Source organism: Notothenia rossii (genome assembly GCF_949606895.1).
Source record: "Notothenia rossii genome assembly, chromosome: 6".
NCBI lineage: Eukaryota > Metazoa > Chordata > Actinopteri > Perciformes > Nototheniidae > Notothenia > Notothenia rossii.
In genome coordinates this window covers 3497019-3524018 of record NC_136909.1, presented here as the reverse complement: position 1 = coordinate 3524018, position 27000 = coordinate 3497019, and the positions used below count along the sequence as shown (strand labels likewise).

The 27000-nt window shown below is 41.1% G+C and overlaps 1 protein-coding gene across 1 annotated transcript; it reads left to right on the top strand.

Annotated features, from left to right (window-relative positions):
• Positions 1-1110: 1110 nt before the first annotated feature.
• LOC307042173 (uncharacterized protein) lies at positions 1111-20546 on the top strand. The gene is made up of 2 exons (XM_079685893.1): positions 1111-1966; positions 17869-20546. The coding sequence occupies exons 1-2, from the start codon at positions 1717-1719 to the stop codon at positions 19080-19082; spliced, it is 1464 nt and encodes a 487-aa protein (XP_079542019.1). The 5' UTR covers positions 1111-1716; the 3' UTR covers positions 19083-20546.
• Positions 20547-27000: the final 6454 nt, after the last annotated feature.

Genomic DNA, 27000 nt, shown 5'->3' with positions numbered 1-27000 from the left:
CGCAAGCAGACCGCTGCACACGCTCTCTGCCTCGCTCAATCTCTCTATCTCCCTTCTTCTCCATCGCTCAACCTCATTCCATCTCTCCACCCTGTGTGCACTCCTCAAGTTTGCCTGCGTGCTTGCCCAAGTTGGCACAGCGTTACAAATGCGCCACAACACCAACCAATGGATGTAGCCTGTAATAAGACCGTCAACAGCCTTATGGCAACCGAAAACCCCTCTCTTTCCGTAACAACAATTCACGAGCGCATCCCTCCCCCTCCCCCCCCCGTTGACAAATCTCGAGCGTCTAACAGCGTCGAGCCTGATATATACTGGGAACAGAAGGTGAGGGGGTAAGAGCTACCAGTAGTGATGGCAAAATGAAGCTTTGAATGAAGCGTCGAACCACAATTGTGTCGGAAATAGGTGCATTTCTCGTAGCTTCAGTTATAGCGACCTCTCCTGGTGAAGTGCAAGGCTGCAGTGGGTTTTACGTATCTTTGCCTTGAAAAATATTCGACACACACACACACACACACACACACACACACACACACACACACACACACACACACACACACACACACTCTAAGACTGAATATCATGTTCTATTTGCAATTAAAGATTGATAATAGTGTGTATTGGGTTATTGAGAAGAGACTAGAGAGTGCTTGAAATGTTTTTGGGCGGAGAGGGCCTTTTATCAGTTGTTAAAGTATTAACGTTGAAAAGCGTAACTGTTCCGAGCAGAACCAGCTGCGCGGAGGACATCGCCGCATCCTGGCAGCCGGCTCTATCCACTAGGCTATCAACTCCTTAGACAATAGAAGTGTTTTTATACTACTCATTGTCTTTTTGTTCACAACTTCTCCACATTTCGAAGTGTTTCACGAGCCAGAACGACCTATTTTTCTTCCTGGCTTGCTCTATAATGATCCAATTCAAATGCAATGCCAACAACAACTCAACAGCAACAATGCAAACTACGACAACAACCCACACATTGCGCATTGTTTAGAGCGGTTATAAAGTGTTGAAGCGCTCAAATTTGAAACTGTTTCAACCTGTCACCTGTCAGAATCGAGACGAGGCAGTGCATTGAATCACCTGACTGGACGGCGAACCAGTGAGTTGATTCATTCAGGAAATGAAGCAGTTGCTGGTTCGGACGTCACATGTCACGTGATTTGAAGCAGTTGCTGCTTCGGACGTCACATGTCACGTGATTTGAAGCAAGCTTCGAAGCACTGCTTCTATGGAATAGGAAGTCCAGGGTTGAAGCTCCGTTCGAAGCTTCAGTGTCAAACTGCCATCACTAGCTACCAGGAAGGCCATTCTTAAGTATTTGAGTGAAAGAGGATTGATTGGAAGAATTTAAAACAACGTAAATACAGTGGTATAATTCCACAAGTGGTGATAGGATGATATGCTGATATACACTCTTGTACAGTGGGTGGCGGTATGCACCTTAAAGTTGTTTGCAATCCGCCAAAAACTGAGAGAAGAAGAACCTTGATCTAGGAAGTGTCTCGCCCCTACGGTTTTCTCTCTCTGTGTTCCTGAGAAAGTGTGTGTGAGCTCCAGCACTACTGATCCATCATCTGTGTGGCTGGATAAACCTCTGAATGGACTCTGTGCTCTTTTTTCTGGAGCGTTTACCTCGGACTATAGGAGCTAGCTTAGCATGCTAGCTGGAAACACGTTAGCAACACTAGTCAGATTGAGAGTTTGATGGAGAGAGAAACGGTGTGTTTAACGGAGTTTGCAGGAAAAGGTGATCTAGTAAACATGAGTAAAGTCCACATGCTGCTGTCGTTGAAGAAGCAGCGACTCACTGCTGCTGTTGAAGATATATTTGCTCTGTTTGAAAATACGATAGCAGAGCACGAGGAGGAGCTGTCTCTTTCCAAAGAGGAGAACGAGAGACTCCAGAAACTACTGGACGCTGTTTTACTGCCCCATCTTCGGATACACAGAGCAGGTATGTTCCTACTCTTAATTAACACTTTTTAAAGCAGGGGTGTCCAGGTGTCAATGCGGCTCGCTGGCCATTTTGAATTGGCCCTCAGCTAATTCAGAAAGTATAAGGAAATATGGCCCACAAATAAAACTTGTGCTTTTCTTATATTGTACTTCTTAAATATATATGTACAAATATATTATACAGTAGTATTCATGTGTTAATAAGCCCACCTTTCAAATAAATTCAATCAAATTCATGTTGATAACATTTTCTAACAAATTGATACAAAAAAGCCTAATAACTTATTTCCATAACAAGCTTGAAATAGACCCTTCATTTTCATCTTTGTATAACCTCTGACACTTCTGTGTTAAGGGATGAGCTGCCAACAAGATAAATGAAACACTATAGATAGCTGTGATGTAGGCGTTTTTTTTCTTAAAGCATATTCTTGTATCGATCCTAATTTACCTACATGTTGCTAACTTATAACTTAACTGATGAGGCAATATACCTCACCACAATGAGTGGCCCAGCCCTTCGTATATTTTTCTGTATGTGGCCCTCTGTGAAAAAAGTTTGGACAGCCCTGCTTTAAACTATTTGGTAACACTTCTGACTGTTTATTATTGCTGAGCAACGATTAAAAACTTTAATCATGATTTAATCAAATGATTTTCTGTGAATAATTGCATTTTTATGCACACAATTCAATAATGAATTCAAAAGTAGTGCATTTTATTTTTAAACAAATAAGGTTATTTTTAACAGCCTATTCCCTTTACAGAGTAGCATTTAAAATATTTCTTGTAAATCAAATGTCAAACCAAAGCTAGTTGCCACTTCCAGGGCATTAACGTTTTATTTAGTTTGTTATTAGGGATGGGTATCGTTAAGGTTTTAACGGTACTACTACTTTTATCGATCCGTTCCTTTAACGATACTCTTATTGGTTCTTTTGAGAAGAAAAAAAAGTAATGAACTAAACAAATTGTAAATAATGTGAACTTACAGAACTGTAAAAAACAAACAGAAAACAAGTATTTACTGCAAAAATACAGTAGTACAGAGCAACACAGGTGGGGCATACAGGTATGCTGCAAAGGAACGACTCGTTACTTTCCTGCATGGTGGCCCAGCAAAATAAAGTCCCGCCCCTCCCTGCATGGATTTTCAGCAGCAAGAGTAGGACCGGCTGAAGATTCTGCTCTCCCCGACGGGAGTCTGCTCTTCTACCGGCAGCTCGCGATAGGCGTGTTGGAGACCCCTGAATTAAAGTATCAAGTCACCTCAATCAGAGGGCTCAAGTCCAAGTCAAGTCCCGAGTCATTGGTGTCCAAGTCGAGTTGTCAAGTGTTTTGTGATTTTGTCAAGTCGAGTCCAAAGTCATCAAATTGGTGACTCGAGTCCAAGTCATGTGACTCGAGTCCACACCTCTGCTACTTACAGAAGCTGCTTGGGCGTAATTATCAGAGTTGTCTTTTTGTTCAATCTTTTTCTTGTAGATGTGCAATATTATTGGATGTTTCATTGAACAAACTTCACATTTAATTATTTTCTGACAGTCTTTGCTTAGATGTCTTCTCGTTAGACAGCCAAAGCAAATTCCTTGTGCTTTTAACCTGTTAAGCCAGAGAGACCCCGGTACCGGGGTACTGTCGCAAAATCTTGCAGGAAACAGTGTCTGAGGGCATGTTCATGTAACGGGAAGAAACTCATCAAACTGGTCATTTACTTTTTTTTTTTTTTTTAAAAACCCCACAATGCTAACGCTGAGCCTCTGAATTAGCAACGAGCGAAAAATGCTAACAGATGACTGCACCGAAATTCACTCACAAAACCTTATTATTTATCTTCGGTGCACATCCAACACCTCTTTTCACATCGTGAGGTGAGACAGAATCGAAAGGTACCCTCATTATCACTATATTATACGAACTCGCGGAGGTAATAACAAGAACAGACATCAAAACATATGGCGCTAGGTAGTTAAAAATGCTAACATGGCTCACCTGTGTCGTAGTCTGGTCAAAAGTGGTCTTCAATGGCATTAAAATGATAAAAACGCTGCTGAAGTTAATCCATAGGTTAATCCAATGTGTCTGTGTCACTCCGAAATGATTTCTGATAATCCATAAGCAATAAACCTGCTTTTCGGTTTCCAGATATCAGAGCGAGAGCTATAGCTCCATAGCTTCACTCTCATGCAAAACTGCGTCCACGAAGCCCCCACCTTTTTGTTTTACCATGTGTGTGAGTGGGGAGATTCCCCTTCGATTATATTGGCTCTAACGGTCAGAAAGAGATGTCAATCACCAAAATCGAACAATGGGTTCCAGAGAAATGCTAAAACCCCCATTTTTTTTTTTCCTAAAAAAAAAGTTTTTTTTCCTAAACCTCTCTAAAAAGGTAAAATGTCACTTGTTTTGCATCAATCTTGATACAGGGTACTTATGATTGATATGTTGTATTTTGGATTCCTAAAGCTTTTAGTCTACCTTACCATCATCCAAGGGTAGTTTTCACTATAAGTAAAAAAATAATCTTTGGACGGACACTATAATTTACAGTTTTTTACCATGTTCAATCTGAATTTTCTTTAAAATAAAAAACATCTATATTGATTCCGACTTTTCGACATCCAACTCACAGGTTTATCATTACTTTGAGAAAAAAGATTATTAATTTAACTCTTTTTAGAAGGGAAGATATGGTCATTTGTTCTGGGAATGTCATTTTCGAGCCTGAGATCTGAAAAACAGGTTAAGCAGTAAACATTTTGTGTTCATTTTACATGTTTCAGAGGTGTGTTCTCCTGCACAAAAATACACAGCGCCTCTGAAGAGTAATGCCTTTATGGTCTGGTTTGATGTTTTGGAAAGGTTTTTGCTCCTCACTGACTCTTGGGCTTGTCACAGTAACAAAACTACTTCCCTTATAACCATGAGCAGGCTTATTGCTGGGTGATTTGTACACTTTAATATCCCTTTTTGGCATGACATCCTGTATGTGTCCAAACATGGGGTCTGATGCAATGCGTGCATGCTTTTCAATGAAGTCGACCAATATTGGAAACGTTGCTCTTGTCTTATTGTGTTGATAATATGCATATGCAGTTGTTCTCCATTTTTCCCTAAGTTTAAATGGGAGTTTCATGATCACATTTCTCACGTTTGATGTGCTATTCATTTCATCCAAAAACTCAACATCTTCCATTGTGTTGCAACATCCACGAAGAAAGATAGCATAAGAATGCAGTGCTTTTCTATCTTCACTCTTGATGGCATTCCAGTTCAACATTTTGTCCAAACAAGCTGCTGCGATTAAGAGTTGATGTCCATAGTTCTCTTGGAGCAGTCTTTTGCTTCCAAAAAGCCCTTTTTAGAATCCATGTATTGGCAACTTGTTACCAAGTCTTTAGCCTGGCCTTCTGTATACTGCTCTAGAAAGAACAGCCAGTCTTTTTAATTGTCAGTTTTATCTTCGATTGTATGTTCGAACATTCTGATGAATGAAAGGTACTGTAATGGATCTCCTTTTTAAAGATGGGTATTTCCCTGGATGGGAGTAATGTTAAGCGTTGCTCCTTCATTAGCATTTCAGGGATTTAGCTTTGTCGCTGCATTACTTGAATAAAGTCATTGCTTTCTGTCCGAGAGCTTTGTCTGACTTGGATGGAATGATGCTGCTGTGCTGATGCTGCTGTCCTTGTTGTGGGCCCTGGTTGTAATACTTGGACATGACCACTAGAGGCTGCATGACTTGAGTTCATTGAATTGGAGTCTATGAAACTCTTTTTATTATCCAGGGTTCGTACGGTTGCTTGAAATCCTTGAGCTGAATAGCGAACTCGATTGAGGGATAATAATAATTGCAGGGGACAATCATTTCAGAGGAGCGTACCTATGTTATGTGCGTTACAGTGTCCATCCTGTGGTGGTCAGAGGATGAAGCACTCGCGGCATTTTGTGTTATAGCCACGAAATATAATCTATTGATTCGACACAGAGCGATTTTGAAAGCAATGTATTTCTACTGGTAGTATGTTTCGTGCCTAAACCAAATGTGACTTGCTCTATCGAAATCAGTCACATTGACCCGAAGACAGATTTTCGTTTGTATTACTGTTCTGGGGGAAGCTCGCGAATGTGAAAAGAAAAGAAAATTACAAGAAACACCGGCTGTTGTTATGCTTGCTGTGATGTTACATTAGTCCGTTCTCTGCTTGTAGTTATGCCGTTACAAGCTTCAAAGTTGTATTTATCATCTGAATTTGCCGAAACAAGTTTAATATTCTGAAAGCCATTACTTTGTTTATTTGAAAACAGATGAAAACAAACTGTCTTTTATATAAAATTGAAGTATTATACAAGTAAAACTACATTTTGCTTTAATCCCATGTGATTGTAGAATGAACACAGTCTTCCTTTGAAGATGTATAAGTCAGGTGTCTTGAGTAGTCAAAATTACCTACAAATCATTGTACACATTTGTAAATATTATTTTCCACTTGTTACCATGTGAGTCTATTTTTATGCAACTCTGTGTGATTTTGTGGCTACAATTCAGACTAACAGAGGTGGAATAAGTACTCAGATATTGTACTTGAGTAAAAGTAAAGATACCCTAGAATCTTGTACTTGAGTGAAAGTAGAAGTACTCAGATCTTGTACTTGAGTAAAGGTAGAAGTACTCAGATCTTGTACTTGAGTAAAAGTAGAAGTACTCAGATCTTGTACTTGAGTAAAGGTAGAAGTACTCAGATCTTGTACTTGAGTAAAAGTAGAAGTACTCAGATCTTGTACTTGAGTAAAAGTAGAAGTACTCAGATCTTGTACTTGAGTACAAGTAGAAGTACTCAGATCTTGTACTTGAGTAAAAGTAGAAGTACTCAGATCTTGTACTTGAGTAAAGGTAGAAGTACTCAGATCTTGTACTTGAGTAAAAGTAGAAGTACTCAGATCTTGTACTTGAGTAAAAGTAGAAGTACTCAGATCTTGTACTTGAGTAAAGGTAGAAGTACTCATATCTTGTACTTGAGTAAAAGTAGAAGTACTCAGATCTTGTACTTGAGTAAAAGTAGAAGTACTCAGATCTTGTACTTGAGTAAAAGTAGAAGTACTCAGATCTTGCACTTGAGTCAAAGTAGAAGTACTCAGATCTTGTACTTGAGTAAAAGTAGAAGTACTCAGATCTTGTACTTGAGTAAAAGTAGAAGTACCAGAGTGTAGGAATACTCTGTTACAGTAAAAGTCCTTTATTCAAAATGTTCCTCAAGTGAAAGTAGAAAAGTATTCTCATCAAAATATAGTGAAAGACAGTAAAAGTAGTCATTGTGCAGATTGGTCCATTTCAGAATAATAGATATGATATGTTTTATAATGATTGATCATGAAAGTGTTCTCAAAGCTGGTAAAGGTGCAGCTAGTTTGAATGACTTTGTATACTGCAGGGTAGCTGGTGGATTTACTCCAGGTGGAACTAAAGTCTGATTTAACACTTGATTAGATTTCACATCATTCATCCACATCTGAGAAGTAACTAAAGGTATTAAATACATGTAGTGGAGGAAAAGTACACCATGTACCTCTGACTTGTGTTTACTGCCAACCTAAAAGTACCTCAAAAATAGTAATCAATAATGTATTGAAAAGTTATTTGGCTGATTGTTTTATATTGGCTCAGACGGGTTATATGGGATGCCCAGTCTACGTACAGATCACTAATTTTGAAATATTAAATTGAGTTTTCTTTTCTTTAATTTTTCATCCTCGTGTAGAAAGCTATCACGAAACACACATTTGGTTGTTTATAGCATAAAGAACATCTGATTTAATGTGAGGTAGGGAAATAATCATTTGAGTATGTGTAACAGCCGTAAGATGCTTGAAAAGCTAGAAAATGCACCTTGAAAAGTGCTTGAATTTGACTTTGGAAAAGGTGTAAGAACCCTGATTATCCTTCTCCATAGGTTTTCCTCGGTTCTCTTCATCCTGGAAATCATCACTTTCAGCCGGCTGACCAGTGTCATACTGCTCCTCCCCCACACGAGGGTCAGGATCAGAGTCATCATCCTCAGAAGCTTCCAATGTTTTAATGTTGGCTGTTGCAGCATCAATATCAGTTTGAAGCCCAAGCTTTTCCATTTTAGCTCTGATATTGGCTTTCATTGCTTCCAGGTCAGCTTCTTGTTTTTCTAGTGAGTGTTTCTGTGATAAGGCAGCAGCGCGTGATATGAGCGCAGCTCTCTGCCTCTGCCTTTCTTCTTACTGATGAAGCTGTTGAAGATTTATTGCTGCCACTGGAACTTTTACCTTTTTTACTTATCATGCCCACTGATATTGCTTTATGTTGACTTGACATAAGTGCAGTATATGAGCCATGGTCACAAGGAGGCACATTCTCAAAGGAGGCAGCTCTAGCTAACCATTTCTTCATCACATCTTGAAACTCATTGAAATATGCAATTTTTGGGAGGTACCAGTCAACATGATCACTTTGTTGTTCTTGCTCCGACAGCATTTCTTGCACTGAGTGATGTGAGTTTGAAAACTCTTTGGAGAGTATTTGAAAAACCCCACGACATCTTTGCATCTCAATGATATTCCCATAATCATGAGTGAATCAATCACATTTTTTTTCCTTGAGACTTGACCCAATTTTGTTTTCCTTTTTTGTATTGACTGCACCAGCTTAGCTTCTAAAGCCTTTTCTGTAGGTTGTATTGTTGTTTTTGGTCTGACGTCAACATTTTCCACAGGCACTTCACATTCATTCACGTTTGGGTCCTGTTACGTTCCCTATTGGCTAGGGAAACCAAAGGGAAGCAACACGACCAGAGTGAATTGGTAACAATTATAAGTGGCTTTATTACAACAGGTGGTAACAAAAGGCAGGCAAGCAGCCTGAAACGAACCAAAAATGCCAAACGGATGGTCTAACCATCAACAAAAGAGGACTCCAAAAGAGAGTTATAAAGCTTATCCAGTGTAATATTTAAAGGAGAAAACCAAACGTCACGTTAAACGTGGTACAAATGAGAAAGGCTGCACACACACACAGCTGCAGCTGATCAACAGGTGCTAAATTACCTGGGTCTAAGCTGACACACGTTACACTAATACTAACAGCTGATCAACAGGTGCTAATCTACCTGGGTCCAAGCTAACACAATACTAACACCACACACTACTTAACACTCTGCTAAGCAGCCTAACTAAGTACAGAGGATTTACGAACACAACGAGTAATGTATCAAGAGGCTAGAGGCGTCTGTCTCCCAACACAGAGCCTCCAGAATGGTCTTTGTCCCCGGCCTTTGTACTCCTCCCCCGGATGATATTCCGGAAGCGGGCGGGGATTGGATGACGTCACTCCAATCACCTTTTCGGATGTTGCGGGGGCGGGACGGCCAATGGCATCAGGAGAACTGCGCAGCTCATGCACACACACACACACACACACACACACACACACACACACACACACACACACACACACACACACACACACACACACACACACACACAGAGTTAACAGTACCAGGAAGGCAGCAGCTGTAACAGGTCCATAGGAGTTTCATTTATTTCCACATTTTCCTTTTCAGCCATTTTTATGCTTTATTGTCATTTAACATCCACGTGTAAATAGCTGTCCTTATTTTAATGTTGCGCTTTGTTATTGTGCGGCTTGGATCTGCGGCAGTAATTCAGATAGACAAACGTATTAAGTTATGAAGTTATATAAGCATTATTAAGAAAGAAAGAATACCTAAGTTGTTTATTATTTTATTTGAGTTTTTGCTGATTTCTTTTGAATATTGTAAAGGCCTATTTTCTTTGTTGCAAGTGCAAAAGTTTGTTTTATTTTGAGCAAACACATTTCAACATCTTCTAAACCATCGGAGGCCAAGCAACACTTCAAACTGTGAGTAATTCAAAGGAAAGAAACAAGTTAGAACTGTCTGTTTAAGGCGTCTAGTGGCTTGATGGAAAGACAAGGAAGGAAGCCACGACATTGTTAAAAACTCTCGTGACGGACAAATCCGTGTGGAATTAAATGGTTGCCACCATACTATAGAATAAATTAAATAATCCATTAAATGAACGGATACGAGCGGATGTGAATCGTGAGTTCACAAATCACGGACTTCAAAGTGAACACGGAAGGACCGCATTGACTTTCTGGATTGTGACAACCTGGATTTCTGTGGAAAAAGGCTTGTCCCGCATGTTGTGGATGTTGCAATACATTCTAGTCTAATGCTGGAAGTGGAACAAATTAGCTTTTGAATAAAGTGTGGAACGTAATAGGCATGGGCGGTATCATTTTTTTCATACCGTCATACCTTGCTGACATCATACCGTGGTATACGGTATATGACGGTATCAGTCCCAATTTAAGGGGTAATTTCTCCCCCAAAATTTTTTTTTACTCACTATATCAACAGCCAGCCCCACCAAAAATATTTTCCACCAGCCGCCACTGACGGTATGACTTGGGTCGACTTGAGTGAGGTGGCGTTCGGCGGCAAATGGATGTTTCGAACGGTATATTATATGTTCGGTGTAAAATGCAGCCCGAGCCGGTAGACGCTCGCAAAGTGCCGCGACGTGCGCGCAAGTGCAAAACAAGGACTGCATACATGACACATTGTGCAAATGGCACATTTTGAGATCGGATACAGGACGCGTTTGTAGATGTCCGACGTTGTTTCCATAGTGAGCTAAGTTAACAATATATCATCATACATAAACATTTTCCGGGAGTAAATACTTGACTTATTGAATAAAGTTTGCTATATTCACTAACTAGTTTGGCAATATTATTCCGTGCATGTGTTAAAAACCTTATTTCCATTTGATTCATTGGATTACTCGCGTGAATGTTTAGCACGTAAATGCTTTCGTTTTTAAAACCGTCCGACCTCGACTACAAAACCATCAACCAGTTGCATAGGATTACAAAATGTCAACACTCACTCACCCCGTCTTAAACATTCCCAAAGAAGTGCCTCTGTCTCTCGTTGTGCTGGATGAAGTCACTGGCGACGAGTAAACCCAAAATAGTCCCAAACTGGCGCAGAGGCATTTTTCTTTTTTACTAGTTGTCCGAGTTCGGGGCCGGCAAATGCTGCCGCCATCTTGCTCAGCTCAGCTCTGTGCTGAGCTCTGAGAGCGGGAAAGACGGACTGCCCTCCCCTGCCCTCTGCTGGCGCGTGCTGTGCATTACAACCAATGTCGTCCCTGTCAAAACTCCGTGTCAGTATAATAGAATGAAACGCATCTGTGATTTGGCGCACAGTCTGTGACGTCACGGTATTGAAAATCATACCGACGGTATTTCGAAATACCCTGGTATACCGTAATACCGTCATACCGCCCAAGCCTAGAACGTAACTCAAGGAACGCATCTTGAAAAGCGATTTAACCTGCCAAACCCCATCCCCCCGCTGGCGGGCGGAAAAACGCATCATATGCAGGAAACAGCGTCTGAGGGCTTCTTAATATTTAATAAACTGAATGTTTCCGCCCATCCAGGATTTGGGCCCGCAGTTTTAATCGGGGCTGAATACAACATTTTAATTGTTTTATTATTATGTTTATGGTTGTTATTTGTAGGGCTCTGTCCTAATATTTATTTTTGTTTTAAACTATGTTGAAAGATTAGTTTAATATCATTTTTTTATTTTGCTATGAAATTCTGAATGAAAGGCTGCGCGCGAGACTGGTTTTTCGCTGGGTTGAGTCGTGTGGGTTTTTGAGTGAGATGCGGCACAGCAGCCTGTCAGATTACTCTTGCTAGGTTAGTTTGGCTGTTATCATTTATATTTATCTGCAACAATGGATATCAGGAAGTGGTTCATGAAAGGAATATGGCAACTCAGCGCCAGATGCAGACACATTAGAAGAAATCAGTTAGGCTACGTTACCAACGTAACTGATTTGCCAGGGACAAGGGAGGCTGGCAATCAATTATATTTTGAAGAGAAATTGACTCTCAAGCCGGCTCTCTCACAAACTCCGGCTCTGTGCGCAAGCAGATCGCTGCACATGCTATCTGCCTCGCTCAATCTCTCTCTCTCCCTTTCTTTCCATCGCTCAACCTCACTCCACCCTGTGTGCGCTCCTCAAGTTTGCCTGCATGCTTGCCCAAGTTGGCACAGCGTTACAAATGTGCCACAAAACCAACCAATGGATGCAGCCTATAATAAGACCATCAACAGCCTTATGGCAACCTAAAACCCCTCTGTTTCCGTAAAAACAATTCACGAGCGCCTCCCTCACCCCCCCCGTTGACAAATCTTGAGCGTCTAACAGCCCCTTCCCTCCCGTTGACAATTCAGATTTCCCGGGAAATGTAAGTTTCGGGGTGGGCCCGGCCCGCCCTGGTAAATCAAATGCCCGCCCAGAGACGTATGTCTGCCGCCGGGTTGTTTGTACCATTTTCAGGCGATTTGTAATCTGTTCTAGAAAAACTGTTTTTTAGGATTTCAAGAAGCATATAGAACAAACAATGGATGTATTTTATGAACATTTATCCATGCTGAAAGTAGATTTAGATGTGTTGGGAGTGAGATAGAGATCATTATCTAATATATGCATCTGATGAAGCATTGCATGAAGTCTGTTGATGATCAGAGGCTGTTGTTGGGGGCTGCATAAACGTTTTTTTATTTTTGTTTTGTAGACAGACCATGCATTCTTCTGGGTACGTGCTTACGAAGGCACATACTAAATGGGCCGGAACTAAATGGGCCAATCCGTGGAGCCGTTGCGTTAAGCCCCCGCTGATTGGTCCAAATTGACCAATCCACACACACACTCAGTGCAGGCAGCTCTGCTGATTTCTGCTGCCTGCTGCAAGCTGATAACAGACAGTTGGGATCGCGCGAAATTCTCTCTGCAGACCCATTCTCACAGCGTTTATCAACCTATAAACCTTTTTCTTACTCAATATCAAGCCACACTTATTGTTTTTATTTCGGCTGTGACTTTGTGTGTGTTCAGGTTGAGTTTGGCTGTGTTTGGCTGTGTATTGCTAAACAAGGAAATCATGGAGGGGAGGGGGGGGGGGAGCTGCAGCGAGCCGTTTAGTGGAGAAAGTGAATACTGCTAAATACACATACTTTACGGAGATGCTGTATGCGAAACCAATGTGAGTTTGGAAAATTGCACAGTATTTTTCTATTTTAGTATACCTCAACAATGGAATTATGATCAGCGGAGATGGCCATGACACCTCTCCTTTAACATTTAACAAACTATGAATACCCACTTAACGAGAACAAACTCAGCTACCTGATTATATGAACCATTTTTACCGAAACAAAACACAAGTCTAACGCCGAGCCTCTGAATTAGCACTAAGCGAAAGAGTGCTAACGCACTTAGCACATAACTCCCTGTAGACATATTTCATACTTCATCGGATCTGCACAAACAAAATATCATATGAAAGCTGAGATTCCACAGATTTCAATGATATAAGTGTTAGAGCCAGTATTTTGATTTTATAAGAAAGGCCACGTAATTGTGACGCCTGTAGTCAACGAACTATAAAGGACTACACTTCCCACGGTGCCTGCGCTAAAGCCACAGTGATGGGCAATCTGTTGACGCCATCGAGGAACAGTTTTTAACCCTACGCGTACAAGTACCCTCTAAGCCCCAAGCCTGTTTTTCAGGCCTCAGGCTCGAAAATGACATTCCCAGAACAAATAACTATAACTTCACTAAAAGGGGTAAATTAATAATCTTTTTTCTCAAAGCAATGATAAGCCTGTGAGTTGGATTTACAAAAGTCAGAATCGGTATAGATATCTTTTTCATTTGAAAGTAAATTCAGATTGAACATAGTAAAAAAAAATGTAAATGATCGTGTCCGTCCAAAAGAAAAACATGACTTATAGTGAAAACCACCCTTGAATGATGGGATCGGAGACTAAAAGCTTTAGGAATCCAAACTATAACATTTAATAAGTACCATGTATCAAGATTGATGGAAAACAAGTGACATTTTACCTTTTTAGAGAGATTTAGCCAAAAAAAAAACACTTCTGGGGTCATTTGGGTGGATTTTCCATATCTCCGGCCCCCCTCGGTCAATTTTTATGATTGACATCTCTTTTGAACCGTTAGAGCCAATAGAATCGAGGGGAAGTTCCTAACATCCATCTAAACATTACTCATTGGTGAATGAGTGATGCGTAGCCAGAAGACCCAAAACCGGAAGCTGTCATACACTCTTGTAGCTATCATGAGCAGCTAATATGAAAACGCCGTTATTGACATAAATATTGTGATGGATTATCAGTAATCATTTCAAAGTGACACAGACACATTGGATTAAACTTCAGCAGCGTTTTTTTTTATCATTTTAATGCCATTGAACACAACTTTTTATCATAAACAGCAAAAGTGAAAGGTGACCGATCATGCAAAATGCACTTTTGTACGTCTTTTATACATGAATGTGTGTCCCCGGTGTTCCAGGGAACTCACCAAGTGTCAGTAAACACAACCCTCTCTATTTTTCTCCATACCCAAATCTCTTCTAAAGGGGCTTCAACGGATCTGATACAGACTGATCCAGATTTGAACACTTCTATGACGTCACAGAAGTGGCGCTACGGCTATTGGGCCAACTCCACCAATCAGGAGGAGACAGCCACGGACATTGCCGTTCCAAAGCGCTGGAGACGCTGTATTACATATGCCAGGCTTGTAGATGGTGCTGTTCTCACAGAATCAGCCCATGCAAAGACAGTGTTAAATTGAGCGAAATGAGGAATGGCTAAAATGCATGATCAGTTTGCTATTTTGAAAAATAAAAAGTATAAATATGCCTTATATAGGTATGGTCCTACACTATATTATTCAAATATAGCATGATAGGTCCACTTTAAGACGTATTTCCCGTGTTTGCTCCGTAAAGCTATACGTGGTGTGTTGTCTGGGTTTGCTTCCCCTGGCGCGAGTTTTGAACGTTCACTGATGATACATATATTTCTATAATCTATGGAATCTCAGCTTGCTTGCTGATATCTTGTTTGTGCAGATCTGATAAGTAATAAGGGTATTTTACCGTGAGTTCAATTCTAAGTGTGTTAGCATTTTTGCGCTCAGGGCTAATTCAGAGTCTTTGTTATTACCCTTGTGTTTCGTTTAGTTAAAAATTGTTAATATTGTCTGATAGCTGAGTTTCTTCCTGTTAAGTGGGTATGACACATTCATAGCTTGTTAAAGGTCCCATGTCATAGCCATTTCTACTGATCATAATTCCATTGTTGAGGTCTACTAGAATAGATTTACATTGTGCAATTTCTCATACTGGTTTCTCATCATACAGCATCTCTGTATAGTATGTGTATTCACTCTCTGTCCTAAATGGCTTGTTGGAGCTCCTGACCCTACCCCCCTCCCCCCCCCTCCCTGTGAGCCCACTGTGCTCTGATTGGTCAGCTCGCCCACTCTGTTATGATGAGTTCACCACCGTTACAGCGGAACATCAGTGACTTTGTGTTACAATGGCGTTTGTTAGCAACCAGAAAATGACACCAGTAATGACAAACAGATAAGAATGCTGCGGGGGGTCTGGGTGCCATGTTGGCGAGGCTCGCTGCTGCGAGGAGCGGACTCAGAGTCTCGCCGCGTCCCGCAGAAATCCGCGGAGCTGCAGCTGAAAAAAAGATGGTGTATGAGGAAGTCCGTGGATTGGTCAATTTGGACAAATACGCGGACTTAACGTAACGGCTCCGGAAGTAACGGTTCTGCGGATTGGTCCATTTGGGTCGTCGTTACGTCACTTGGTACCAGGAAGAAAAAGAGAAATCTCCAACAAGGCGTTCTGGGGCAGCATAGACAGGCCTTTTCTGTGTTAGAGTTTCACTCGCTAAAGGATGTACTTTGAGGGTTTGTGACTGATAAAAAGCTACATAACACACAAGGGGACGAGTAATAATCAGAAAAGCATGACATGGGACCTTTTTAAATGTTAAGAAGCCCTCAGACGCTGTTTCTTGCAAGATGTTGCGTTTTACCCCCGCAAAATGTTATTGCAGTATCATTACTTTTACATAAGAAGGTGCTGTAAATCTTTCTGTTAATACTTGCATACTTTTACTTAAAGAGCATCTTGCAGGTTTTTATTTATTCTACATTTATGCTTAAACTTGCTTGAAAATTACAATTTAAAAAGGGAATACAGGATTTGATATGTTTTACGAGACATAAGGGCAGGAATTCAGAGGGAAAGGAGCAATTTTAAGCTCTGCTCTTAAAAACAGCTTTTTTTTAAGGTCACACGTCAAACGCGTCATATTACATCACGCAGGGGACACATCTCCGCTCTCTGACCGCGGGTATTGTTAGTAGTTGCGTTGAGTAGAGCGGTTGTGTTTTAGTGAGCTGGTATTTTTCGGTAGTTTTACATTATATTTCACCATTTGTAATCATGGTGCAGTATTGTGTTTGTGCAGGTTGCACAAATACCAGCCTGTCAGGACATCGAGTCCACAGTAAAAAGGACCGGAGCTAGCAGTCGTTCCTGGGTGCGTTGTGCATCCACCTCCCTGCAGCACATACTCTCCACAGCTTTATCAGGAAACCGTATTACTTCTCTCTCCCCCCCCCCCCCTTCGCTGCTCTCTCTCCCCTCCGGTACACGGCACCGTAAGACATTGCATTTGGCAACGCTGTGGTGGCTGTACTGCTCCAGCCGTCTTCTTTGTGTTTGTTTGTTTCCCCCTGTCTGTGTTGTTTGTGTGTGCATGGTGGCAGTTCTCCTGGCTCCCGGCTCAACCTCCACTCACCTGCTGCAATCAGCTGTGCACCCTCCCCGACTACACACCTGCTTTCCATCAAGCCATTTACAACGACATATCAACGGAGGCTCCACAACCTTTCTCCGCCAGATCGTCAAGTATCAGCCGTATCTCGCGTCTCTCCTCCGGTACACAGCACCGTAGTATGGAGTTGCATTAGGTAATGCGAGATACGGCTGATACTTGCGCATTAGTTTCTGTTATGGATCAGTATCAACAGTCCTGCCAGTAACGTTACTATATTATCAATGCTACTTTAGTTATAGCCTGATATATGATAGCTAACTTTACAATGTTGTGATGTGACGTTAGCTAACATTCTGTAGCTAACGCCGGTCACTCACCAAGATAGCTGCCCAGTTCTCCACTGGTTCTCCTCACACCACAGCTCAATTTCTCTCCGATGGCCGTTATTTCCTCTAATCCTTGGCTGCTCCAAGTTTCTTGGCTCATAATTATAAGGTTGTGGTCCGTCATATGCATTCGAATATTCATGTTCAACTTCTTCTGTGTCTTCTGTGTCGAAACTAGCATTGGGATCCATGTTTATTAATACGTTACACCGGCCGCTCTCCCCCTTGTGTCCCCCGTGTTACGTCACACACGGGAGGTCACGTGCCGAGGCTTTTTTATGCGGAAGTGAACATTTCTTACCAAAACGATGCCAGATGTCACTGTAGTGTATATTTCTGTATATTTTTGGGAAAATCTAGTGTATTCATCATTTTCCTACACATTTATTCACAGGTGTCTTTAACCTGGAAGTTGCTCTTTTAAATAAGCATTGAATGCAAGATTTTCATTTGTAATGGAGTATTTTCATTCTATAGGCGTAGTGTATCTGTGAACGATGCCAAATACAATTCCTTGTTTACATTGCTGCTAGTGCTAAACTGGAAGTGGAAAGGGGATGGGCTACATGAGGTGAATTGATCCAACAAAAATACACAATAGGTGGGACTAAGAAAGATAATATGAAAGTATAAAAACAAAGGCATTAATTAGGGCTGCAAAATGTTTCCCATTGTAATGGTGATTAGATTTAAATTGCTAACACTTAACAGTATGTTTTACTGTGTTTCCTGTTTCCCTGCAGACGTCCAGCAGCTGGTGGTGGTTAAAGAAGAGGTTCTCCCTGACCAGCAGGAGTGGAGCACCAGTCTGGACCCGGAGGACCCAGAGCCCCCCCTACACGTAAAGCAGGAACAGGAGGAACTCAGGATCAGTCAGGAGGGAGAGCAGCTTCAGGAGCTGGAGGAGGCTGATATCACCAAGTCCACTTTCACTCCTGACCCTGTGAAGAGTGAAGATGATGAAGAGAAACCTCAGTCCTCACAGCCTCATCAAAGACAAACTGAACACATGGAAACAGAAGCTGATGGAGATGACTGTCGAGGACCAGAACCAGCCAGGAACTCAGATCCAGAGAGCAGTTTACAACCAAAGACTGAGGACAACACTGGAGACTCTTCTGAACCTGACGGTGGAGACTCTTTTGAAACTCACACTGAACACAGCGCTGATTGGAAGGAGACCAGAGAACTTGCGTCAGGCTCAAACTCACTGAAAAATAGACAAGAATCTGTCAGTGATTCAAGCCGTAGTGCTGTAAAGAAACAATTTGGCTGCTCCGTGTGTACGAAATCTTTTACAAATACAATAGAAGTAAATCGACACATGAGAATCCACACAGGTGAGAAACCCTTTAGCTGCTCAGTCTGTGAGAAAGCTTTTTCACAGAGTGGACGTTTAAGCGTACACATGAGAATCCACACAGGAGAGAAACCCTTTAGCTGCTCAGTTTGTGAGAAAGCTTTTTCACAGAGTGGACGTTTAAGCGTACACATGAGAATCCACACAGGAGAGAAACCCTTTAGCTGCTCAGTCTGTACCAAATATTTTGCATTGAGAGAAAATTTAAGAAAACACATGAGAATCCACACAGGAGAGCAACCCTTCAACTGCGCAGTCTGTAAGAAAGCTTTTTCACAGAGTGGAAATTTAAAGAAACACGTGAGAGTCCACACAGGAGAGAAACCATACAGATGCTCAGTCTGTAAGAAAGCTTTTTCACAGAGTGGAAGTGTAAAGACACACATGAGAGTCCACACAGGAGAGGGAATATACATCTGCAATGTTTGTGACAAAAGATTTAAATGGCGTAGTGATTTCAAAAGACACAAGTGTGTTGGTCGTCAGTCCTCACGGCTTAATGAAATTAAAACTGAGGATAACAGAGAGGCTGAGCCTCCAATCAGCAGCCCAGCTGAACACGTGGAAACAGAAGTTGATGGAGAGGACAATGAATAAGTCTTATGACATTTCACACCATGGATGTATAATAAGAACTGGATACAGCGTTGGTGGCGGGGTCTCGTTCTTTCCTATGAGAGCTGCTCATTGGCGCATGAAGGCAAAAGGGCCCAACTTTTGAGAGAGCGAAACATCACAGATTACCCGTCATTCCTGGCTTTCAGAGCAGAAGTACCCGTATGTGCGCTCATAGAGCATGCGCAGTCGGGTTGCCCCTTAATCCCCGCCCCCCGAGCTCCCACTCTCAGCCCACTAGAATGAATGAAGAGAGAAAATAGATCTAGGTTCGGCTTTTAGTGCCTTTTACAACTTTAAGGAACGAATGATTCTAATAAGGGCTATCAAATAGTTCATATTGGGTAGTTTATTTATTTAAAAAAAGAAATATCCACCGATTTACAGACGTCTCTTTCCCAATCAATCAGTCAATGGGAAACATTTTTTTGGGCCGGGGTGACGTCACGGACTGATACGGAAGTTGCAGTTCCACCGTTTGGACACAACGAATATTTTCGTTACACTTCCTGGGGGCTTGGTTCACACTGACTGGATTAACATTGTTGCACAACATCCATATAAGACTTAAAAAACTCCATCTTTATCAACATAAGTGGACAATATGTTTAATGTTTTTGTCGTACTGATTTTCTGATTCATACGTTAACCACTTACTGTTGATGAACCTTTTTTTTTTGATTGAGGGCTCCAAGTTTCCATATAGAGATAAAGGATGATTTGATTTATTGTTCTTTATTTCTAAATGTTTTGTATCATTGCTATCCTGTTAATGAGCCCTGTTTTACATAAATGTACCTGTTATCTGATTGTTTTTGCTTCTGTAACTGTAAGGGAATACATTTGCCTATTTTGTATCCTGATTACCAAATGCCGTTACATGTAATACGTTACTCCCTAAGCCTGATTTCAACCACCTCGCTAATAATCACAAATGTTCATTTCTTTGACCCCTTGACTCGACTATTTCTTGTTTAATAATCGTTACATCTCCTCAGGACCAAGTTCCAGTGTCCTGCCTTTCACCTGCTGATCACCCACTGCTAATTTAAGGTGGAATGACCTTTACAATGGACCAGCTACTCTTAATGTGTCTTAATGAAAACGTTTTGTAAAGTGATGCTAGACCAAAAACGTGCTGTTGGGCTGTGTGCTCTCTGCAGTACGGGGGTCTGTACTCAAAGATTGTTTATGAAATGAGAGCTTCACTCAGTTTTTGTTTTCCAAACGACGCCAACAGAGCGATACGTCTTCTTTCCAGCAGATGGCATACATGTTACATAATCAAGTTCAACTGTGATCCCCATATTAATGATTCAAAACAGCAATGTGTAAGATATGGCTAGTAATTGACTATTTCAACCGAATATGAAGAGGTTACAGTCTTGAGGCCTTGTCCAATATGTTTATGTTTATGTTTTGTTTGATTAAATCTACTGAAATGAGCATTCAATGACTAAATAATTCTTACTGTCATTACATCATGGGTTTGCATTGCAATGTTAGAACGCATAAAACCCAACTTTATTTCTTCTAAGTTGCGGGTGTTCATTGTTTAGAAGTCTGCTGTGTTTCATCCAAGCTTCCACTTCGTGCTCCGATAATGCTGAAAGTATCTGTTGTATGCTTTACCTGCTCCAGTAACACAAGTGTAATTCACTGGATAGAGACAAGAGATAGTGGATGGATCCAGAGGAGAACCAGAAGATAGTCCGTGTAGAGCCTTCAGGTTCTGAAAATTATCAGGGATAGAGCTAGAAAAAAACTCCAAAAACCTGAATAGAGCTAGAAGATAGCCAGTACAAAGCCAAGAAAGACCCAGTAGAAAGACAGGAAGGAGCCAGAACCCTCCACACCAACATGAGCAGGAAGTTCAGAACCTGGCATACACTTATTCTCTCAACATTGTATGTTACTCTGGTTACACTGCGCCCTCTATTGGTAGGAGTATATCAGAACACAACAAAAGCTAACTCGTTTCATCTGGGTTCCTGCTCATGTAGGTGTGGAGGGTAATGAACAGGTGGATATTCTGGCCAAACAAAAACTCAGAATTACGAACACAGACATAGAAGTTCCACTTAGCAAAGCGGAGGTTAAAGCATTCAAACATAAATATGTACAAACAACATGGCAAGAACATTGGGACATTAATGATGCAGGAACACATCTTTATACAATTCAAAGGTATGTGGGGGGGGATGGAAGGAGGGTGGGGTTTAAAAGAAGGGAAGAAAATGTAATTTCTCGGATGAGAATAGGTCATGCAGGTCTCAATCATACTTTAAGTATAATAGGAAAGCATCCAACCGGAAAGTGTACACACTGTAGACAGCCAGAAACTGTTGAACATGTTTTACTGCATTGCAGGAAATATAGTAGAAATGTGCATTTCCAGACACTGAAGAAAGCAAAATATCATGACTTTTCGCTATCAGGGCTGTGAGGGAAAACATCAGGCAATATGTATTGCGTTTCTAAGAGAAATTGATACATTTAAAAATAATCGGTTTTAACGGTACTACTACTTTTATCGATACCGCTTATCGATCCGGTCCTTTAACGATACTCTTATCGGTTCTTTTGAGAGGGAAAAAAAAGGTAAATGAACTAAACAAATTGTAAATAATGTGAACTTACAGAACTGTAAAAAACAAGTATTTACTGCAAAAATACAGTAGTATAGAGCAACACAGGTGTGGCATACAGGTATGCTGCAAAAGGCCTAACGGTTCTTCTGGAGGAAGATTAATTCATACATAACATACCTGACGTGGAAACGTTACTCGTGGATGGGGCTACAGAGCTACCAGAAAGACAGTCGAAAACGGTGCATTTCTCCGTCTGAATGTGGTGCACTTTTACAAAAATTGCTTGTGTTACCGTCCTTAAATGCCAAACTCATATTGCACTTTTGGCAACGAGCATTGTCCACCTCAAGACGGGTCAAGTTTAACCACACCTTGGAGCGCTTAGTTCTCTCCGCCATCTCCGCCGTGTGTGTGTGTTGCATGCATGTAGCAGCTGCGTGTGTGTAAACCGCCCCACCCCCTCACATTCAGACGTGAGAGAGAGAGAGAGATCTCGTCTGGATTGGAAAGATCGAAAATAAATCGTTGACGAATTTTGTGGTCTTATTGCATATTAGAAACGGAGTTGGCAAAACCAAAACTGCAATATAATGTTCATGTAGCAATAATACATATGACATATATTTTTTTAAATGTCTCCAATAGGAATGTATTTTTTTAAATGTCTCCTACCGATAAAAAGACCGATAAAGTCGGAGCTTAACGGTACCACAGTCTTTAATAATTCCGCCCCGGGGCCCGTTTAATACAGGGGCTCAGTACCCATCCCCATTTGTTATAGAAAACAAGCCTGGAACAGATTAAAAATGTCCATTTAAGAGTTTGGTACCGTTTGTTCCTGCCATTTATTTTCATGTTTCACGTGGGTTCATGTGAGCACTGCAGCAGTCTAAGGCCCTCCCAAAATGCTCTCATTGGTTGGGACGGGATAATAACACGTTAACTTGCCCAGCCCTACTATTCATTCATTCATCTGCTGCTCTGTACAAGAAGGGACAGAGCAGACTCTTTCTGCTGAGGAGACTGAGGTATTTCGGGGTACAGGGGGCACTAGACACCTTCCCCCCCCGTTTGCAATTTACTAGCGGTAGTTACTTGTGAATCAAGGGGGAATTCCTAAAGCCACCTACACGTCGTTACCATTGAGGAATGAGTGTGATGCGCACGCAGCTTGCCCAAACCGAAAGCTATGTTACACTCTGAAAACTAAAAACTAGGTTATAGCCATAAATATGATGATGGATTATCAGTAATCATTTCAAAGTGACAGAGACATTGGATTAACCTTCAGCAGCGTTTATATGCGTTTTAATGCCATCTATCACAACTTTTGATCAGAAAACAGCAAAGGTAAGACGTATTTGCCGTTTTGGATACCTAAAGCTAAGTCGTGTGTTGTCTGGTTTATCCTTCACTGCCCTGAGTTTTGGTCGCACACTGATGATACTTATATAATTGGAATCTGTGGAAGCTTTCATGTGATATCTTGTTTGTGCGGATCCAATGAAGTATAAAATATATCTACCATGAGTTATGTGTTAAGTGCGTTAGCACTCTTTCGCTTAGTGCGAATTCAGAGGCTTGGCGTTAGACTTGTGTTTTGTTTCGGTAAAACATTTTCATATCATCAGGTAGCTGAGTTTCTTCCCGTTAAGTGGGTATGGCACATTCATACTTTGTTAAATGTTAAGAAGCCCTCAGACACTGTTTCTAGCAAGATGTTGCGGGAGTCCCCGTCCCCGGTTACAGGTTAAATACCAACCAACTATGTGCTATATGTGCAATAGATATTTATGCCGTTAATAACTGTGCAATATATACTTGGCTGTTAAATCCTAAGAACTGTTACAGGATGTGTATTTTGTAAATTGTGTAACTTTTTATAATTTTTATAATTATATTTTGTATTATATCATAACCTTTTTTTTTTACTTCAATACTTTTGACAATAATCAAGAAACATCATAAATAAATCACTGGCAGGGAAAATGTCATTGCAGTATCATTACTTTTACATAAGAAGGTGCTGTACATTTTTTTAATACTTGCGTACTTTTACTTAAAGTGGACCTATCATGCTATATTTGAAATATATATTGTAGGGCCATACCTATACAAAACATGCCTGAAGTTTTTTTTTCAAAATACCAAACAGATCACCCATTGTAGCCATCCCTCATACTGCTCAAACCCCTCTTTTACAGACCTGTTAGAGAAAATAAAAACCTCTGCCTCAATAGAGATTTTTAAGGGGCAGTTTTAAAGGCCCAGTGAAGTGTGCACCTGTGCATGATCTGTTATGCTAATACGTATAGTAATGACCAAAATTGTCCATTGGAACCCATATCAAAAAATGTTGGAATAGCAACAAATTTGACGAGTTTTGAATTTTCCGGGGAAATCTGCAGTCAACCTTCGCCTTCGTGGGCGTGGCTTGCGATCTACTGCGTGACGTCACGAGATGGACGCCGCCGCACTGTTTACATTCACCACCGTTCGTTTTTTCTCTTTTTCAAAGTCGAATTTCTCAACGTTTCTGAGCTAGTATTTTCCTGGAAAGTGTGTCGGAGTCGACTGGAAGTGATTGCCAATCGAGAGAACCTGACAATGGAGGCGACAGTGAAGAAAGAGGGATGAAAAACACAGGGGAAACGATGCATTGCCGCTGGCTGTAGTAATGTCAAGTCTGCCGAAGTGGCGATGTTTCTGTTCCCAAAAGATGAAGGTGAGCCTGGCTGGTGTCATTGTTTCGTAGATTATTTGATTGATCATGATAAATAAAGGCCAGTGGTCGATTCGAGAGAGAGAGAAAGAGAGACTGACAGAGTTACAGGGTTGTTGTTAGCATCTGGTGCTAGCTCGGAGCTAACGGAGATTAGCTGTTTCAACAATAAGGAGAGGGAGAGTGCTCTCCTGTGGGACTGAGAGAGATAACGTCAGCTCAGGGAGGTAAACTGTAGCCTAAGTTATCTCAGTGGGTTTGGTCATCTATGTAAACTAATATTTCCATCTATGTAATATTAGTTGTATAAAATAGGTTAAGAAATCATTCCAATGTTTTTTGATTATTGAAATATATGTTTCATATGAGTGTTGAGAGCTGTATCCATAAATCTCTTAATGTTGCCCTCAAAGTGCACCAGATTGATCACTTTCCTCATCTATCCTGTCCGAAAAGCTGTCCAAATCAATCATTTCTCTCACACTAGTATCAATTTCCAGAGTCTCCGCCATGTTTACAATCGCAACTGGGTACATCTTGTGACGTCACAGCCACTATCGTCTGCAACTTCCGTTAGGCTCAGATGGCAAAATTAATAATTCATTAATTCATTAATTATGAATTATTAAAAATTATTTTAGCCATGAACAGGCACAATGATATGTAAGGAATGAAACTGCCATTTCATTTTGGTGCAAAAACATGCACTTCACTGGGCCTTTAAAACCCACCTCTTCCGACAGGCCTTTGGAGGAGGTGAGTTATTAGCTGTCTTTTACTGGTGTTTTATCCAATTGTTTTATCCTATGTATTACCTGCTGTTGTTTTATGCCTTTTACTCTACATTTTATAGTTGTACTGTGAATTGTGTACTGTACTGTAAAGCACTTTGTACATCCGTGTTGAGAAGGGTGCTATATAAATAAAGTTCTACTTACTTACTTACAAAATAGTATATATATATATATATATATAGTACAAATAAATAAATAAACTCAAAGCGTATGTTCACATTTTTCGTATTTTATTTTTTCCCGCCCATCAATTTATTTGGGACCGATGGTGAGATTCCATGGTTCTAATCTTAGTAATTTCCCTCCCTAATTATCTTCCCTCTCCTCTCAGGGGCCCAAACCCCAGCAAGGTGATCCAGCAGCTCCACATCTTCAACCCCCTGAAGGCTCACCTGACGGAGATGGCTTTCCTGCCGGCGCCTCCTGGAGGACGTCATGGCCTAGACCCCCCCCTCACCCACTGTGGCTCACCCTGAGGGGGAGAAGAGAGAGGAGGGCAGCACCCCGAGGACCTCCTGCTGACTCGGGACACTGCCACTGATTTGTGCGTGAGCGAAAAACACATCGTAGAAAAAAGAAAACGACAAAAAACGTCAGCATTTGTTCATTCCACGTAATTTGGTTTGGGAGTCCAGTGTTTGTGAGTTACTGTACTGTTACACATTTCTGTTATAGACGACTGGTATTACCACTGTTGGTCAGATGGACGTTTCTACCTGGATATCCTCTATATACCTATTAATGTGTTTTTCAGTTTGAATGCACTGCTCTCAACACTCGCTGTACTGTGTTGTTACCCCCCCCTCCCTCCTCCTCCACAGATTTTAAGTTTCTCTGTCGTGATTGTTTATTTATACATAGAGGTTTTCTATCTAAATGTAGTATTTTATTCAGACTGAATTCACGCAAAATGCACTTTTGTACGTCTTTGATACATGAACATGTGTCCCCGGTGTCCAGAGAACTCACCAAGTGTCAGAAAACACAACCCTCTCTATTTCCCTCCATACCCAAATCTCTTAATAAGGGGCAGCAGTAACGGATCTGATACAGACTGATCCAGATTTGAACACTTCTATGACGTCACAGAAGTGGCGCTACGGCTATTGGGCCAACTCCACCAATCAGGAGGAGACAGCCACGGACATTGCCGTTGGAAAGCACTGGAGACGCTGTAGTGCATATGCCAGGCCTGTAGATGGTGCTGTTCTCACAGAATCAGCCCATGCAAAGACAGTGTTAAATTGAGTGAAATGAGGAATGGCTAAAATGCATGATCTGTTTGGTATTTTGAAGAATAAAAAGTATAAATATGCCTTATATAGGTATGGCCCTACACTATATTATTCAAATATAGCATGATAGGTCCACTTTAACGTTTGTATGCAATTCAACACTGGAATCAAGCAAATATTAATATGTTTACATGACATTAGTTATTTATATTTTGATATCACTTAATTATACATTTAAAGGTGGGGTAGGTACGTTTTAGAAACCGGCTCGAGATACAGTTTTTGTTATATTCCATGGAATGCTCTTAACATCCCGATAGCAATGAATATCTTAAGTGCTTTGACAAAAAATCCATTAAAAAATGTCATCTGTGGAAGCCGTAGCGCTGTAAAAAGCACGACCAATCATCTGAGCCGACCCGGCTAAAGTAACTGGATGGCCTACCTGCCTGTCAGCCTTCCATCTGTGCACAAACTTACCTCATGCCCTCATTGGTCATGTGTGCGTTCGTGTGTGTTGGAGGAGGGGCTCTGTGAGGAAGTGGCAGATTTTTTCCG

Coding starts and splice junctions, on each gene's coding strand:
- LOC307042173 (XM_079685893.1), top strand. CDS start 1,717: ATGGAGAGAGAAACGGTGTGTTTAACGGAGTTTGCAGGAAAAGGTGAT. Junction 1,967..17,868: donor TCTTCGGATACACAGAGCAG/GTATGTTCCTAC, acceptor GTTTCCCTGCAG/ACGTCCAGCAGCTGGTGGTG.